Here is a 16,672-nt window from a genome sequence, read left to right on the forward strand (position 1 = left end):
TGAACTCTCATGTTCATGGGAGAGCGCTCTCGCCTCATAGTGGTCACGAGTCTCTGGGGAATGCTGGCAGATAGGATGGCGTTTGTCACATGCCGTGGCAACTGATTGCATCTTCAATTACTCAGGGCAGGCGCGAACTCAGATAACTTATAATTCAAAATCACGCAGCTCGATCGATCATAGCCTCTCCATCCCTTTCTTCCTACCTCCATAACTCATTCAGAATGGTCTTGTCAAGCGTTCTTGGTTTCCCCCGCATCGGTACATGGGTTTCTTGATTACAAGTCAGATATATCTGATCCCGATTGACCAGGTGCAAACCGTGAGGTGAAAAAGGCCGTTGAAGCTTACTGGGCTGGCAAACTCTCCGCAGAGGATTTGATCAAGGCTGCTGCTGATGTCAAAAAGTCCAGCTGGACTAGCCTCAAAGAACGAGGTGTTGATTTGATCCCCAGGTCAGTACTATCTTCGAGCTCAAAGATATTTATTAATGTGATCAATCTATTCATAGCGGAGAATTCTCCCTCTATGACCACGTTCTTGACCACTCTGCGGCATTCAACGCCATCCCTAAGCGTTACCAGGGTCTTGGGCTCTCTGCCCTCGATGTTTTCTTCGCTATGGGCCGTGGTCGTCAGGCTGACGGCGTTGATGTCCCCGCCTGTGAAATGAAGAAATGGCACGTGTCCTAGTTTCACTATCCCTAAATGGTGTTGTTGTTCTAATTTGATGTTTCAGGTTCGACTCCAACTACCACTTTGTTGTCCCAGAGTTGTCCGAGGAGACCGACTTCAAGCTCCTCTACAACAAGGTTCTTGCCGAGTACAAGGAGGCCAAGGAGATCGGCGTTGTCACACGCCCAGTCGTTCTCGGCCCCATCTCCTACCTCGTTCTTGGCAAGGCCGCCAAGGAAGCATCTCCTAACTTCCAGCCTATCTCATTACTCCCCAAGCTCCTGCCTGTTTACAAGCAGCTTTTGTCTGAGCTCAAGGCTGCTGGTGCCGAATCCGTCCAGATCGATGAGCCCATCCTTGTTCTCGACAAGGGTGCCGAACTAGACAAGCAGTATGCGTTTGCTTACGCCGAGCTTGCCCCTGTCTCTCCCAAGATCATGCTCACCACTTACTTCAACCGCTTGGACTCCAACATCAACTTCATCGCCAAGCTCCCCGTTGCTGGCCTTCACATTGATCTCGTTCGTGCACCCCAGCAGCTCGGCGAGGTTCTTGCTGCCATCAAGTCCACTCCCATCGTGATCTCTCTTGGTGTTGTTTCTGGACGTAACATTTGGAAAGCAGACTTTGCAGCTGCCATCAAGTTTGCGCAGACTGCCATTGCTGCTCTCGGCGCTGACCGTGTTGTCGTTGCCACGTCTTCCTCTCTCTTGCACACCCCTGTCACTCTTGCTTCCGAGAAGAAGCTCACCGAGCAGCAAAGGGACTGGTTCTCATTCGCCCTTGAGAAGGCGGCCGAGGTTGCCACCATCGCAGCTGTTCTCTCTGGCTCTCAAGACCCCAAGGTCTCTGCTGCCCTTGAGGCCAACAAGATCTCCATTGCCAAGCGTCGCGAGTTTGAGTCCACTTCAGACGACGCTGTCCGCAAGCGTGTTGCTGCCATTACCCCTGACATGTACGACCGCAAGAGTCCCTTCGCCGTTCGCAAGGAAGTCCAGGCCAAGCACCTCAACCTGCCCAGATTCCCCACCACTACCATCGGTTCCTTCCCTCAGACCAAAGAGATTCGTACTGCCCGTGCCAAGCTCGGCAAGGGTGAGATCTCTCAGGCTGAATACGATGAGTTCATCAAGAAGGAGATTGAGCTGGTCGTCAAGTTCCAGGAGAAAGTCGGCCTTGACCTCCTCGTCCACGGCGAGCCTGAACGTAACGACATGGTTCAATACTTCGGTGAGCAACTGACCGGCTTCGTCTTCACTCAAAACGCCTGGGTGCAAAGTTACGGATCTCGGTCAGTATTGCATTACGAGCAAAGTTGAATGATCGAGCCTCATTGTTTTGCCAACAGTTATGTCCGTCCCCCCATCATCGTGTCCGACGTTAGCCGTCCCACGCCGATGACCGTCAGGTGGAGCAGTTACGCACAGAGTGTCTCCAGCAAGCCCATGAAGGGTATGCTTTCTGGCCCTGTCACCATCTTGAACTGGTCCTTCCCTCGTGACGATGTTCCACGTAAACTGCAGTCGCAGCAGCTTGCTCTTGCGCTCCGTGATGAGGTCCTTGATCTCGAAAAGGCTGGCATCAGTGCCATCCAGGTCGACGAGCCTGCCATTCGTGAGGGTGTAAGTGTTTTCATGTGATCAGATAAATTCGCTGCTAATCAAGCCTCAGCTTCCTCTTCGTCGTTCTGACTGGGATGAGTACTTGCAATGGGCTGTGGACACCTTCAAGCTCTCCACCGCTGGTGTGACCGACGCCACTCAAACCCACTCTCACTTCTGCTACTCCGACTTTGGTGACATCTTCCCCTCCATCCAGCGTCTCGATGCCGATGTCATCTCCATCGAGTTCTCGAAGAGTGACATGAAGCTCCTCCACACCTTCAAGCAATACGGCTACTCCAACCAGATTGGTCCCGGTGTCTACGACATCCACTCGCCTCGTATCCCCAGCGAGGCAGAGATCATTGAGCGTCTCAAGACCACCCTGGCCATCATCCCCGACCACCTCATGTTCATCAACCCTGTAAGTGGAATATCAAGTGTTCGCTCTAAAGCCACCGCTCATATCTTCTTACAGGACTGTGGTCTGAAGACTCGTGGCTGGAAGGAAACCGAAGCTTCCTTGGCCAACTTGGTTGCTGCCGCACGCTGGGCCAGAGCTAACGCCTAATTTTATACACATTGCGCTTCAACAGCGCCCACAAAGTGGTTAAATTATCATGGCCCTTTTATCGGGGAACTGGCCTACACTTGACCTCGGGTAGTTGTCGCAAGAAAAAGAAAACAATGTCCGGCGATGTTTTCGTCAATAGGGACAGGGCAACAGATAGTTGCTGCTTTGTGGGCCCGCAAAGTGTCTCGGCAGTGAGGCAGGAGCTTAGCGCGTCTATGTTCGTAGTAGTCGGATTTCAACAATCCTTAATGTACTGTATCGCGTTTCATGGAATGAATGATATTAGCATGCAATATCTATTGGTCTGATAGATCTAATATATGTTTGAATGAGAGTGAAGGTATAATAATAGTAGGCTCGTTGTCAATTGTCTATTTCATCATGGGTATCGTCATTTCTTCTACAATGGCAGGCGACGCTGCTGGAGGAGCAGTGGTCGCACTGCTATCATCATGCTTCTCCGATGACGTGTTGAAGTCAGTTGTACCAGCAGTACTGGTCTGCCCAGGGAGATCATTAGGAGAATTTGTCAAAAGGTTTATGGTTGGCGCGTGCAAAAGACCATCGTAGCTGTCTTTCGCAAGTGCTGTTCGTAGGGTATTTCCAATTTTCTCCGTGCATCTGGTCTGTTGGCCACCTCGCCAAATCAATATTGCCGAAATTATCCCGCACAAAAACGACGCGGGAATGAGACTACCTGTGGTCCACGCCGGTCGTTCAAATCTGGCGCGGAAAGAAATTTAGCTCGATACAAATTTAGCCTCTGAACAGAGCTTACCGGTTCATAGACCACATGCAACTCGACAGCATGACCTGAACACTGGTAAATAAGCGTAGTTTCGCCTTTCATGACATTTACCTGAAAAGCAGAATTTCCATCGATAAAGAGACATATCCAGAGTGCCGTACTGTGATACACATTGCGGATCTGAGCAGAGATATAACCTGAGCCAGAAAGACGCACTTGATTGGAAATGCCTTCCAAATGGTGTTAACAATGCATTGTCATGCAATGGATATGAAAGAACTTACTCGGTGGGTCACAGTACCATGTGGGCGGTACCATGTCTGACTCTCGTGAAACTTGACTTGCTCTGCGTCAAAGTGAGCGACGTTTATCATGAGCCACCACAAATTTGAGTACGTACGATGATGCAAATCCTGTTGTTCCCGTTCAGTGAGAACATGGACAAAGGTAGGGTCATAGACAGGATCGGGCAAGTCATCGACGTCGAATAGCTGAGGGAAACCAGCTTTATCTCGTAGCTTCGTTGTTTTGTGCTTGTAGTGCCAAATTTTACAGATTCCTGCTTCGAAAGTTAGTTATTGCGATAAGACTAAAGACCACAGGGGCCCACTATAGGTGTCAAGAGCACGCGTAGGAATCAGGCCAATCCCGGTGATGGTGAACAAACCTGATGAAAGATGGTTATGGAAGTTTTTGGGAAATATACAACAACGGACCACACACGACCTGAGAGCATACCTCAACCCAAAAACCCTGGGTATTTGCGTTGTGTAAATTGATCCACTTTAGCAAAAATAACACCAGCGCAGCTCCCCAGAACACTGCAAAAGGTCAGCACTCAAGAATAGAGCGCGATATATTTCCGTACCAACAAGAAACCCGTAAATGCCCGTTATGATCTACAATCAATCAGTAACCACAAATAAATCATACTACTATAGCAAACGTACGCCTATCGCTGCGAAGAGCGTGAGAAAACATCGAAAAACAAACGACTGAAGATACACTGACGAGTTTTCAAAAACGACCAAACGCCCTGGAGTGTACGTTTGACCTTGGATCGACCGGTCAGAACGTCCTCAACATGTCTGTCTAAGGATTCATGCATGTCATCAAATTGAGCACGCCCAGCGGATTCCATGACCAAGCCTTGTCGTCCACTCGGATAAAACAACGCAATTACTGGTTTTCGAGAGTAGAAGCTCGATGGAGGGCTGATACAATCGTTAAACTGGAGTGATCCATTTGAACATGAAGAACACTCGCATTAGAATAGAATTAGCGGCATTGGCCAGGCTGGATACAGTAGCGACCTGAGGATCTGGAGGTATAAGAACAGTGTAACCTAATACTGAAAGAAAATCAGTGATACCAATTGCATCCAAATGATCCACAATATCATCATGATGGACAACACTTTCGTCGAGCTGCTGGATCTGCTGCAGTTCGAGTGTGCTTTCTATGATACCGGGTATCCTGACGTCGGGTTGGCTGTGGGTCGAAATGTCGGTCTGAGAAACCTGCAGCCTATCCCTGATGGTTCCATGGCCGTCCACAGGAGGAGAACCGTGACGTGACAGCGATGGAGGTGACACGGATGGCCTGCGAGAAGCTAGGACGTGCTCAACGACCTTAGACCCAGACTTTTGACGGTTAATGGGAGGGCGGGAGACATACTCGAACGCCCCGCTTGTCGTGTGGCTCCTCAAACGTTGCCTTGTTCTCCGGAGCAGAATCAATTTGCGCGTTATGAGCATTAGTAAGTCTGGGAATAAGGCTGCCCATGCTACGCTGTCCGCGTACAGTGATGGACCGCGATGGTAATGACGCCTCGATATCATCGTCGAATCTGGCAGGGGAGGAGAGGGTATGTAGATGGAGTCTTCTTTATCCTGACTGAAGGCATGGAAAGTTTGTACTTGAAGAGGAGAACTTATAGAAGGAAGGCTCCTCGTCGGGTCTGGAGTAGCACCGGAGCAGAAAATATATTAATAGCAACACGTTCGCGAACCTTTACGTCACGGGCCCATGGGGCCTGGCCCTGACACGTACATGCATTACAACGAGATGATATGATAGTAGATGTAACGAGTAGGTGAAATAAATTAAGAGAAAGCAGTAAGATATATCCTTCTAAGCACTCATTAGGGACCTTCCTTGGACACTGGAGAGTCAGTATCACGATGATCCACAGACTGACATTCCGACTACATAAACAAGTCAATAACCTGTAACAAGTCAAGTAGAATCACTTGCGTCGGGGTCATTGTCTAGGCTCTTTCTGCTGCGACTGAAAACACTGAGTAGCCGAGCGCGGCTTGATGGACGATTAATATCTGGTGCAGGAGGGGCGGGAGTCGATTCATCCATGTCGGTGGGCTCGTCCGTGAGAAACATTCCAGTGAATCTACTAGGGTTGGTACCACATGAGGATGATGTTCTCGGTCTTGCTGGTGCAGCAGTCGAGTTGGTGTCTGTTCGCTTTGGTTTTAGCTTCAGTATTTTCCGAGGAGCTCGAGGATCCAGCTGCGAGACACTTTTGGAGGCTGTTAGCTTCGTCTTTGAGAATAACTCTCGAGCCACAGGGAAGACTGGAACCAATGGTTGATGCAAAGCTATCTTGACCCAGCCTTTCCACGTGAGATCCGATGGGATAAACTGATCAACCAGCTCTTCGAACTGCAGCGTCGAACTTAGTCGACAATATTGACAGTATAGATCATGGAACGTACACTCCAGGTCTGGTTTCTAATCTCCAACGCGTGCGTCCGGATGCGTGCATCACGGCATTCAAAAGATGAAGCCTTCATGATGCTTAACAGCAACTCTAAACTGAGAAATCTTTGTGAGAATTCTTGTACGCCATCGTTCGCTTCTTGTGAACTAACCTGGAGATCTTAACAAGCACGAAGTTTTTTTGTGAGGAGCGCGTTTTCATCTCATCGAAATCAGTCTTGTGCTCCGACGATACCTGTCGTATCATCATGTGCCTATGTCGACGAGATTCATCCAGTGCGTCGGTTGTCAAAGAATGCTGATTGGATTGTGTAGTAGGATACGACGTGATCATGGAGTCTGCCGCCGTACTCCGCAGATCTGTGAACGACCTTGAAGAGCCTAACTTACGTAAAGGAGGAGTGAGACTGGTGCAGTCCAGCGATGAGCGTGGCTGGTTGAGTTTAGAAGAATCCAACGACGCTCGGGGTTTGGGGTGGTGCGTATCGTACGAAGATACAGTATCGGTGCCCCTGTTCCTACTTCTCCGCGCCGGCCAGACGTATTCCATGATTCGTTGACCAAGACTGGCGTCTAGCTGAAGTCTGATTGGATGGAAATCAAGCTGGAATTTTTCATAGATAGTGATCCCCCCTACAGGGGCAAGCACTGCCCAATCAGCATCAAGAAATACTCCTCTCTGAAATGTGTTGTGTCAAAGAGAGAGGCTGGTGAGGTCAGAGGGCGCACCTTGCACATGGGGTGATTAGATGGGTCCTCAAATTTGGACACAATCTCAGCCCAAGGAGCATGAGGAGAACCGTCAAATGCCTGAAGGTCTCCCACCACAAGATTTGTCATCGTCGAACTGTCTTGTTTACTGAGCCAAGAGAAATCGATGTCGCGGACTGCGAGCTTTGCAAGAAGTTCTTGATGATCATCTAGCATTTGCCACGAAATTTCCGAGGAAGAAGCAAGAAGCAGAAGCGCCGACTTCTGGTCTGAGCGCTCATCGGCTCGATCCTGGGCTAACTTGATGGCGTCGAATATCAGATTAAGTTCCTCAGTCAGAAGGAAGATATGGGCCTTGAGCTTGATTATTTCTAGCCTGGTCTCCGAGACGGCCGATAGCGCATGATTTTCAGCATCCCTCCGCGTCTCGAGGGCGTTTCTAAGGCGACTTTGTAAATCCGAGACGACATTTGCCGCGGATGTGAAATCTGTAAAGTCGTAAGCAAAGAGTAAAGCCTCAATCTTCTCCAACCGAGTTTTGTGAGCGGCATCGGAGAAAAGTATGAGGTTTGTGATAATGTTAGATATGGATTGGAAATGACGGTCGCTGGCAGAAACGGAGAACCGAGGGATACGGACTTGGATCAGATCCTGCCAGTTTGTCAATAAAATGCAGAAAAGTCATACACATTAGTCTCACTGTCTCATTCTGTAAATGAGCATATTTGCCTCGACGGTGCTCATTGTCCGGCACAGACCGAGTGACTGATGTTACATTGTTACGTAGACGAAGGCGATTAAACCGATCGTACTGGCACGTAGCATTTGTCTGGGGGACTATTCGGTCGAAGGCGTCACTTTCACAACGGTAGTCGATGAGAACTTCCAGTGGCACACATCCATCGCCACAAGATTCCAAGTCTACAGGACAGAATGTCTGGAGACCGTCCAAAGACATGTAACTCCTGTCAAGAAGTGAGGCTTCTGATATAACTAACTCAAGGTTCGGACATTACCTAGTCATGATGGTACCGCTGACCGGATCCTCCAGGTTAGACTTGTCCATAATCGTGAACGATTGCAGCTTAGCCTGAACAGCAGCCAAGACAGAAACGGAATCACTAGTTCCTTCACTGCGCAAAACGATCTGAGGCTTCAAAAGCAGGCAGAAATGGCGTTTTTGTAATGCCACTCCTTCATCCCAGCCGACCAGAGGATTGACGGCACCATCTCCATCTGGGACGTCATCGTCATCGTCAACCTCGATCGAGACGCCATTACGATCCCGACTCAAGATTCTTTTTAGAACAGTTGCAGCAGTCTGAGCTGTATTCACGGGGCCCTTGAGCTTCTGACGATCGGTCGGGGGCCCAGTTGACAAGACAGTTTCAGCCTGGTCCCTGATGAACTTGACAGCACTAGAAGCCGTAAACGATCAAGGGGAAGTTAAGAGTGTATGTCAACGATTCACGAACCGCGTGGCCATGTGATACTCGAATCCCTGTCGCGCCTTTGAACAGTTATAGTACTGTAGCATGACCTGTAGATTGTAATGAGTGGCAAGATCGGAGAAGCATACCAAGAATGCCGGACATCACGGATAGAATCGTTCATGAAAACTTTGGGAGCATGAAATTGGTAGACGTTCTCAAACTCTGCCCATTCGTCAGCTTCGACAGTCTCGGAAGGCATATAGTAGTTTTCAATGTTGCTGCTCCGAGAACCTGTGTGAGGAATTTCGGTCATTCGTAAATGATTCGCGTAGTCTTGTAACAAGGCTGTCATCCTGTGCAGAGAAGTTGAAGTCTGATGTTTTACTCAGTACATTATTGCTTCACAGATAAAGATTTGGATATACCCCTTCGGTGGCGTGAGGGTTAAGGGTGGCGAGGTCCCGGAGTTGCGCAATTCGATGATTCGCGAGGTCAACTTCAATCTGCGGAACAGCTACATTCGGGTTATCAGACACAAGAGGCGAGTAAGCAAAGCACTTCAAATAGCTTACAAGGCTCGCTTCCAAGGAGACACGTATGCGTATCCTCTACACCAAATTTGCTACCCTCCATAGCTCCAGAAGTGACATTTTTCTTGAAATAAGTCAATCTGGAACAAAGCAACAATGGAAGGAGCTGTATATCTGGTTCAAGTTTGGAAGACCAATCCGTTTCCACGAAATCATCGGTATCAATCCAGTCCGAGGGAGTGATTCTTGGTAGCGGCTTTGTGGAGTTATTGGTGTCCCGATCACCTTCGAACGACAGAGGAATGGCTTGCTTCAGAGGCTCAGAAAAGGTGGCCAGCATGGCGCGAAGGTCCATGTCTTTCATGACCACCTCCGCCGCATAGAAGGGCTTATGTCGCACAACCTTGATGCTGTCCTGACCGTCGCCTGGAGCAATAGATTCTTGGTCCCTCTGGTGCATATCTGCTTGAAAATGGCCAACGTTAGCCTTGGTGCCCACAAACGAAGTGATTCCAGAAATCCAGGAGTCTCTCGTGTCATCAATGTAAACGTGAGATATGAATAAGCGAGGCACCACTATTCGGTACTTCACAGTCGCAAGGTGACGAGCAAACTTGGGGGACACTGTTTTGGAGGGATAATATGAGCCCTGTCTGACTGGCAAGGACAAATTGCCGTCAAAGAGTGCCCACCAGGACCAGAAATGAGCAAATGCGTGTGGTGTTAAATGGAAACTACTCGGGCTGGATAGATCGGTGCAGGTATGCGAATGCAGAGAAGATGTTAAAGACACGGAAAGGTGAATGAAGTCAGATCGGAAGCCCTTATAGGAGTCATGAAGTGTCTGAAGAAACAATCAGCGGGGGAAAGGCAATCGAAAGAACTGCCTAACCTGGGAGTGTTTGTCCGTTTTCGTAGTCGTAAGCTGCACTTCATGATGAGGCCGGAAGGTGAAAAAACGGCAATGACGGTCGAAAGAGGAACCGAGGCAGCAAGATGTACAATCTTCAGTGCTGCAAGACCGCTCTAGTATGACACCAACTCCAAAACGTACACCGGAGCCGAGTTTGGCACAGGTCTTGAGGCAACCAGGCGCGGCGCTGTGCGCTTCACTGGCGTCCAGCTTGTTTTGAGTGACGTCCCACTCACAATGGAACCTACTCTTGGTTTTCAGTCTCTCTGGTAATGTGAATTGAGACGACATTACTTTGGGATGATGATAGACATGGTATCACTTGACACCTGAATAAGTTCATTGACGTCGTTCGGAAATCCAATGAGTAATTTGGGATTGCCTTTCCAGCAGAGTCCGAAGCCAGCACCTTCATCGTGAAGGGTGTATGGATCACGTGTACCTAGTACAGTGACATAAATTAAAACATATGATACACGACGGCACCTCAAGCCGCACCTTTCATGTAGAGTCTGACCTCGTTAACGAATGACACTTCGATAGTCCAGTGAAAAATGAGCCTCAGCTAAAAACACAATCAGATCCATAAACAGCAGCGAGGATAAATATGGGACGTGCCTTGTCCCAAAACCCAATGCTGGGAGACGGATCACGCGTGTCTGATGTTAAGCTCTCCAAGATCCGAACGAGATCTTGAGTAGTTGCGCTGTAGCTTGCGCCCCAACCAAAGATTGTTACCCCATCCGTCATAACTTTGATAGTGGGATTAGCGTATGTCTTGACGGGCATAATGGTTTTGGGAATTTCAATAATGAGAGGGCCACTCGGAACAAAGCCACCTTGAGCCCCACCGATGGTACAGGGAATCCACTCGACAGATTGTGATGATCCCATGTCCTCGGCAATGACCAAATCAGAAATGAACCTCAGGACAGGCCGGTCTTTGCCTTCAGAATGAAACGGGATATGCAAGAGTGGTAACGGATAGTCTCGAAGCGTGACTTGAAGAGATCTCAAGGAGATATCGAGATGCATGGGAATAAGGAGCGTGTAGAACGTGTCCTTAGGGACGCCCTGGCCTTGAACATATAAGAAGTCAGGTAGTTGCTCCATCGGAAATGATGGCTGGGAGAGCTGTAACTGGAATCCATAGATGACGGCGCGGAATAGGGGTGGTGTACGGTGGCTACCGGTGACGTTCACGAGATTTGGAACACTAGTCGGGCGCTTCAATGGATTTGCTCCTCGGAAATCTCGGTGGAAGTCGTCTTCTTTGGCCGCCCTTTTTTGCCTCCGTTGTTTATGTCGCAGAAGCCAGTCAAGAGAATGAAGCATGTGTAGTCTTTCCTGGGCCTCACGAACAGAAATAGAGTGACCCGCATCAAACTGGTAGTCTGAGCTGAATGCAGTGTTATGTGACGGTGAAGCGTCAGCTCCTTCTGCAGCCAATATTGCAACGACTTTTGCATCAAACGCGTCTTCCCGCTGAATACGCTCTTTAGCAGCGTCGAGGCCGGTTCTCCAAAGCAACCCCAGCTGAGATTCGAAAGGGTCATCTGCTGCCTCCAAGCATATGGCACGGATGGACACCGAGATATTCGGTAAAACCTTCGGACCTTCAGCCTCTGGGAGAGGGAAAGAAAAGTATGTGCCTGTGGCGACCATACGATGTATGTGGCGCGAAGCCTTGATTGTCAGGGTAATGGCAAGGAGCAAGTCCGCGAGTACATATCCTGAAGGGACTGCGAAGCGGATACTGTCCCCTTCAATCAGGATAGCATCGTCAGGTTTACCTCCATAACTAACTGTGCACCTATGCAAACGCCCAAGCTCCTCCCATCGACCTTCCTCTATCTCCCTCCACCGATGCGGCTTTGCAGGCATCGGAACCCAGAACACGAATGAATTGAAGCAGCACTCGATGTTCCCGGAGCTGACAGTCGCCTCTAGGTAGTTGATCCGCGTGACAGGCTGCTGCCCTGGTAAATTCCATCGGATCTGCAGTGCCTTGACCATCCCCCGGAAGCTCAAGCTCAGGGCGCGTGAGCCACTGGACATTTTTGCAGGTCGGAACTTGGGTATTATGTTCCGCAATACTTGAAGTGCAAGGAGGGAGGCAGTGACGTGGCACAAGTCAAAGGAAACCCGGACTTCATCGACGGTTGCAGATATGGCGTGTGCACTGCACTGCAAAATTCCTGAGTTTTGTAACCTGATCCCTCGGGAAGTGACGTCGACCTCCGTTCTGTGTAAGAACATGAATTGTTTTCCCGTGAATGCGTGATCGTCTTTCTCAAAGATATACGGGTCGTCCATCGAATACGTGTCAGCAGCAGCTGAACGCAGAGACGTCTTCCACAGAACCAATTTCCCATAAGCAGCACTTTCAGTAGACGCCGCAGAAGCCCTTGCAGAAACTAATGCTTCTGCGAGGTGGTCTGCAGGAAGATATAGCTTATGTCTGTTCTGCGCACGTGCCCTCGCATGTTCTACAGACTGAACTTGATCTGGATGCATGGAACAGTACCGCATTGCTATGCCTGTACTAAACGCAACACCACGTGTGACATCGCTTTCGGCGTTGGGATTGATATCTTGACCTGTGATGAAAAGGACCAGCCGAGCGACAGATAGAGACATGGCGTAACCAAGAGGTAGTATGAAGGGCTTATCAGATGGCGTAGGCGTACTTTCTTTCACCAGGAGTAAAGGAATAACGGCAATTACAGCAGCCACAGACTGCGGATGCCACAATTCCAATATGATCCCTTCTGTGTAACAGTGTAGGTCGAGGAAAAGGGACTTTGTGCACAGCAAATTGAATGCGGTTTGTCCATCATCGATAAATTCCCCTACAGCAGTTAATTCTCCCCTGGCTTCAATTGCTTCGAGGGAGAGCAAGCTGTCAAACCCTTCCGAATTCGGATTATGTATGGAAAACCGTCTTGATGCTCTCCGCGGAAGAGAAGTTGTGTTCATATTCAAGAAGACAGGTTCCATATGAAAGTCCCACTGCAGTATCATGTGCAACCCAGTCTGATCAGAGAACGCATGACCGGAATTGTATGTGATGGACGGCTTCACGCGGAACGTCGATATGAAATGGGCGTTAAGACCTTTGGACTCCAAGACTAGGGAAAATGGCGTCTGAGAGCCCATTGCATCCGCACAGATCAGACGTGCAGAAAGGCGGCCAACTTCAATATTGGCGATAATTCGAGGGATAGGTGATAAGGTCTCAGGGAGTGCGAGGGACGCCCGGGGAGGAGATGATATTGTTTGGCTGCTTAATAGTTGATGTATCACATCCAAGCGGTCCGTAACAGCAAATTCAGCGAGTGAGAGATCCATCATCAACAAAAGCTGATTTGGATCACCCGGTGGAATATGTTGCAAAGACGAAGGCCATTCCGATGTCGTGAAGGATGCATCTAGGGTACCGAGAAGAAGCACCTGGAAGCTACTAGTGAAGACATTACTGAGCCTACTGAGAGCACTTTCCCGGATTTTGAGTCGCAAACCGTAAACGGAAAAAGTAGGCTGATGGTAAGATCCGAGCCAAGTGCGATGTGAAGAGTTGTGATCAGGGTCGCTTGGACTGCAAACGCAAGATACGTCCTGCACAGAAGCCTTGTAAACGTCTCCTTTGAATGTTTTGGTGATGTTGATTGAACATATGTCCACTTGAATTTTGGATAACAAGGACAATGACTATGTTGCGTAGTGGGGATGATGAACCTTTATCTCTCGTCAAGATTTATATTCGCTCACCGTGTGAGACCTTCTCTGGCAAGAACGAGCGGGCGGCGATGAAAAGTGGGGACGATTAAAGGACTAAAATGAGGGGTTAAAATATTGAGTATCGACGCAGCCAGAGACACGCACTGCAGAACTGCTTTCACTCGAAATTATAGGACTTTGAAACGAAACTGGCGATGACAGTATGGGTGAAGCAGAAGATTCCGTGTTTTTGGTTTTCAGGTTGTCAATTATCGCAAGGATGGATTGCCAACGGTCGATGGAGACATGGACATTCGGAACGCGCAAAGAAACCTCGACACTGCCCGCTTCTATCTTCCCGTCTTTTGGACTGAATCGAGCAGCCCCGCTGAGTGTTACTGTCTTAGACAAATATATAATTGGCTCGCTGCCTGGATGACCTGAAAATGAGAGCATCAATACCATCCATTGATTCCAACCATGAACACTCACTATGAATAGGGGTGTCGCCAATAACTTTATTGACCATCAAATCGAACGTCAAAGAAGCCTTTGTTTGGCCCAGTGTGCTATCCCAAGCACGTCTCCACGTACGCTTGAAACCCATCGCAAGCCGAGACTTCCATGCTCCCATGGCCAACGCTGCAGCAGACGGTCTGTGGTCCCCTTGACCGTTGATTTTGTCGGAATGAGGAACTGGGACCTGAAGATGGCTGAACGTAAGATGCGCATCTAATTCTGCTCCTTCAACGACGAGTTGGGTATCTGGGATAGCTGTGTGTGTGATGACAGCCGATTCGATTTCTAGGCGAAGGGCTTGAGTTAGAGTAGGGATGCGGTGAATCATCTGATTCAAAATAGACGTGACAGAAATGCGGATGATGGGGCGGATGATGGGGTCGAACACCCAATATACGGTTGACATGATGGACCATAGATGCAAAGCCAGAGGGGAGGGCGACAAGTCCACCAGAGTGATTCTACGCCTATGCTTAGTCCGAGCGGGCAGCTCGCGTGATAGCTGCTCGATCTCAATTCTGAGACCCTGAATCTTGAGTAGGATTCCTCTAGGCTTGCCTTCCCCAGACGAACGGTAGGAATACCCAATGCGTTCAATATGCCACGTACGATTTCCCCGACGGAAGTATAGACCACGAATCGAGCGAAGGCTGATGCTTCGCACGCGTAGATGATTAGAAAAACGCATGACAACGTAAGGAGCGATATACGCCCTCGAAACAAACAGGAACACGACCACTGCCGCGAGGGAAGACACAAGCGTGAACCATGACCACAAGCTAGTCAGGCCAAACTCATAGAACCAGAGCGCGAGACAGCTCATCCCAAAAACAGCACTAAGGCGATGCCGCAGAAATATTCGACTCATTGATATGCTGTGTGGGTAGGGCGCTTGTGATAGAGTAGAGAGCCGGGAGCGGCGTCCAGGAATGAAACGTTGGAAGGAATGTTGGAAAGGAGAGGAAGAGTCAACGACAACGATTATGTACTAGCAGTGCAATAGCAGAATGTTGTGAACGCGTGAACCTCGAGTTGATGGTGTAGTCCTGGTCGTCCAGCTGCAGATGCCTTTCCCAAGTCGAAACGCGTATTATTGCGTAAGTCTAGAAACAGCATGGCAATGAAACGGCGCACAGCCACAATCATCGTTTATGCGGCAACATGTCACTCAGGAATTTATGCAAACTGAGAGCGCTGATAGTACAGATTCATGAAGGCCTACTTGCATAAAGAAAGCAATGAAAAGAGTAATGGAAATGTTGCAGTATGGCATATCATATATCTGATGTCGTCAACCCACCCAGCTCCATGATCCTAGCGTCCTCCACAATTAGAACACCATCTGATGAGGGAACTGGCCCTTCGACAGGCCGAAGGTGGCTTTAAGGTATTTTGCAAGGTTCTCCTGCTTCTGCACGGCAGCAATGACAGTCTTGTCGACCTCCTTCTGGTCGGCGGACTTGGCTTCTGGGAAGGCCTCCTTTGCCTTCGGCTTGCCCTCCTCGAAGAACTCAGCCTCTGCAGAGCTTGATTTGGTTGCAGGCTTTGCAAAGTAAGCATCGTTGATCTTGGCATCGACCTAACACATGTACTAAGTTTGGCAATGATTCAGACTTGCTCTGACGCCATCTACGTACCTTGAATTCACCAAGATCAACCTTGGTGGATGTGGCGATAACATATGCTTGGTTCACCCGTCTGAGGGGAACGCCGTTGATCTTGTAAGGTCCAGTCACTAACAACAACCCGCTCTCAAGCTGCTTCAAGAAAACCACCCTCTTCCCTCTGAAACGACCAGCGAGTAAGATCAAGACGGTACCAGGGACGATTGTGGAGCGAAGTTTGGCGGGCTTTGGCGACTTTCGGCTCTTCTTTGGTTGACGCACATCTTCTGCAGGATAGAATCGGGGTGCTTTGGAGGTGGGTACGAGACGCGTGCCGCTGTTTTTGTCGCCGCCCACTGTCACTTCCTTGAAGGCGGGAGTTTCTGTGGGTGCGGGTTTGTCGGATTTTTTGAGACCCTTGTAAAGACCACGGCGTGAAGCAGCCTGTGAGCGCGAGAAGCGCCCAACGCCGGGTGCGAGTTGTCTGCTGCGGGCCATCTAGAACGATTTCAGTCAGTTACTGCCTAAGAGTCATCCACAAGGCAAGATAGCCATCCAACTCTAATCTCCACCAAAATCAACGATCAATGGGACAGATATGTCCCAAGACCTTATAGCATTCTCCCTGAGGTCATAAAATGCAAAAATTCGTGCTCACAGTGTCAGTCTTGAGGATACTGTCTGTTGAGGCGTCCGTGTCTATCAATATTACCAGTATACAGACGAGTGGTATCGGAGTTCACAGTGTGAGAATAAAATTCCAAATAAGTCATGTAGGTCACCAAAGTTGGAGATAGCGGTCTAAACCAGTTGTGCCCGACACGGACGCACGCGATGTAACTTAGAATCTATATGACAACATATAGTTTGGATTCGATAGATCATAAAAACCAATATTCCTAAAGCAAG

At 49.1% G+C, this 16,672-nt stretch overlaps 4 protein-coding genes across 4 annotated transcripts; 1 reads left to right on the forward strand and 3 right to left on the reverse strand.

Annotated features, from left to right (window-relative positions):
- Nucleotides 1–76: 76 nt before the first annotated feature.
- On the forward strand, nucleotides 77–3,149 carry F5147DRAFT_675931 (cobalamin-independent synthase). Its single transcript, XM_041435968.1, has 7 exons — nucleotides 77–261; nucleotides 314–455; nucleotides 512–679; nucleotides 739–1,965; nucleotides 2,023–2,296; nucleotides 2,346–2,699; nucleotides 2,754–3,149. Exons 1-7 carry the CDS (start codon nucleotides 225–227, stop codon nucleotides 2,844–2,846), a joined length of 2,295 nt encoding a protein of 764 aa, XP_041297470.1. The 5' UTR covers nucleotides 77–224; the 3' UTR covers nucleotides 2,847–3,149.
- On the reverse strand, nucleotides 3,040–5,549 carry F5147DRAFT_389664 (uncharacterized protein). The gene is made up of 14 exons (XM_041429559.1): nucleotides 5,275–5,549; nucleotides 4,970–5,219; nucleotides 4,864–4,918; nucleotides 4,609–4,811; nucleotides 4,548–4,555; nucleotides 4,466–4,496; nucleotides 4,314–4,418; nucleotides 4,208–4,264; nucleotides 3,998–4,156; nucleotides 3,882–3,943; nucleotides 3,814–3,827; nucleotides 3,709–3,757; nucleotides 3,628–3,662; nucleotides 3,040–3,572 (listed from the first exon to the last, which is right to left on the reverse strand). Exons 1-14 carry the CDS (start codon nucleotides 5,380–5,382, stop codon nucleotides 3,221–3,223), a joined length of 1,488 nt encoding a protein of 495 aa, XP_041297471.1. The 5' UTR covers nucleotides 5,383–5,549; the 3' UTR covers nucleotides 3,040–3,220.
- Nucleotides 5,550–5,566: 17 nt separating this feature from the next.
- F5147DRAFT_834181 (golgi-body localization protein domain-containing protein) lies at nucleotides 5,567–15,480 on the reverse strand. The gene is made up of 18 exons (XM_041443899.1): nucleotides 14,133–15,480; nucleotides 13,806–14,080; nucleotides 13,692–13,754; nucleotides 10,512–13,631; nucleotides 10,419–10,485; nucleotides 10,215–10,362; nucleotides 9,900–10,164; nucleotides 9,050–9,851; nucleotides 8,903–8,991; nucleotides 8,638–8,850; nucleotides 8,520–8,584; nucleotides 8,061–8,462; nucleotides 7,745–8,009; nucleotides 7,063–7,695; nucleotides 6,486–7,012; nucleotides 6,330–6,429; nucleotides 5,854–6,276; nucleotides 5,567–5,804 (listed from the first exon to the last, which is right to left on the reverse strand). The coding sequence occupies exons 1-18, from the start codon at nucleotides 15,025–15,027 to the stop codon at nucleotides 5,742–5,744; spliced, it is 8,415 nt and encodes a 2,804-aa protein (XP_041297472.1). The 5' UTR covers nucleotides 15,028–15,480; the 3' UTR covers nucleotides 5,567–5,741.
- On the reverse strand, nucleotides 15,456–16,570 carry F5147DRAFT_675950 (ribosomal protein L6e-domain-containing protein). Its single transcript, XM_041435969.1, has 2 exons — nucleotides 15,797–16,570; nucleotides 15,456–15,738 (listed from the first exon to the last, which is right to left on the reverse strand). Exons 1-2 carry the CDS (start codon nucleotides 16,259–16,261, stop codon nucleotides 15,490–15,492), a joined length of 714 nt encoding a protein of 237 aa, XP_041297473.1. The 5' UTR covers nucleotides 16,262–16,570; the 3' UTR covers nucleotides 15,456–15,489.
- Nucleotides 16,571–16,672: the final 102 nt, after the last annotated feature.

This window comes from Suillus discolor, assembly GCF_016758755.1.
Source record: "Suillus discolor strain FC423 chromosome Unknown F5147scaffold_7, whole genome shotgun sequence".
Taxonomy (NCBI): domain Eukaryota; kingdom Fungi; phylum Basidiomycota; class Agaricomycetes; order Boletales; family Suillaceae; genus Suillus; species Suillus discolor.

Bases quoted from the DNA above. Each gene is read 5' to 3' on its own strand.
- F5147DRAFT_675931 (XM_041435968.1), top strand. From the start codon at position 225: ATGGTCTTGTCAAGCGTTCTTGGTTTCCCCCGCATCG. The intron at 680-738 runs GCACGTGTCCTA...TTGATGTTTCAG, and splicing joins GCCTGTGAAATGAAGAAATG to GTTCGACTCCAACTACCACT. The intron at 2,700-2,753 runs GTAAGTGGAATA...ATCTTCTTACAG, and splicing joins ACCTCATGTTCATCAACCCT to GACTGTGGTCTGAAGACTCG.
- F5147DRAFT_389664 (XM_041429559.1), bottom strand. From the start codon at position 5,382: ATGGGCAGCCTTATTCCCAGACTTACTAATGCTCATAACGCGCAAATT. The intron at 5,220-5,274 runs GTATGTCTCCCG...AAGGTCGTTGAG, and splicing joins ACGACAAGCGGGGCGTTCGA to CACGTCCTAGCTTCTCGCAG. The intron at 3,944-3,997 runs GTACGTACTCAA...ACTTTGACGCAG, and splicing joins ACAACAGGATTTGCATCATC to AGCAAGTCAAGTTTCACGAG.
- F5147DRAFT_834181 (XM_041443899.1), bottom strand. From the start codon at position 15,027: ATGAGTCGAATATTTCTGCGGCATCGCCTTAGTGCTGTTTTTGGGATG. The intron at 9,852-9,899 runs GTTAGGCAGTTC...TTGTTTCTTCAG, and splicing joins AAACGGACAAACACTCCCAG to ACACTTCATGACTCCTATAA. The intron at 7,696-7,744 runs GTGAGACTAATG...ACAAACTGGCAG, and splicing joins CTCATTTACAGAATGAGACA to GATCTGATCCAAGTCCGTAT.
- F5147DRAFT_675950 (XM_041435969.1), bottom strand. From the start codon at position 16,261: ATGGCCCGCAGCAGACAACTCGCACCCGGCGTTGGGCGCTTCTCGCGC. The intron at 15,739-15,796 runs GTACGTAGATGG...TACATGTGTTAG, and splicing joins TTGATCTTGGTGAATTCAAG to GTCGATGCCAAGATCAACGA.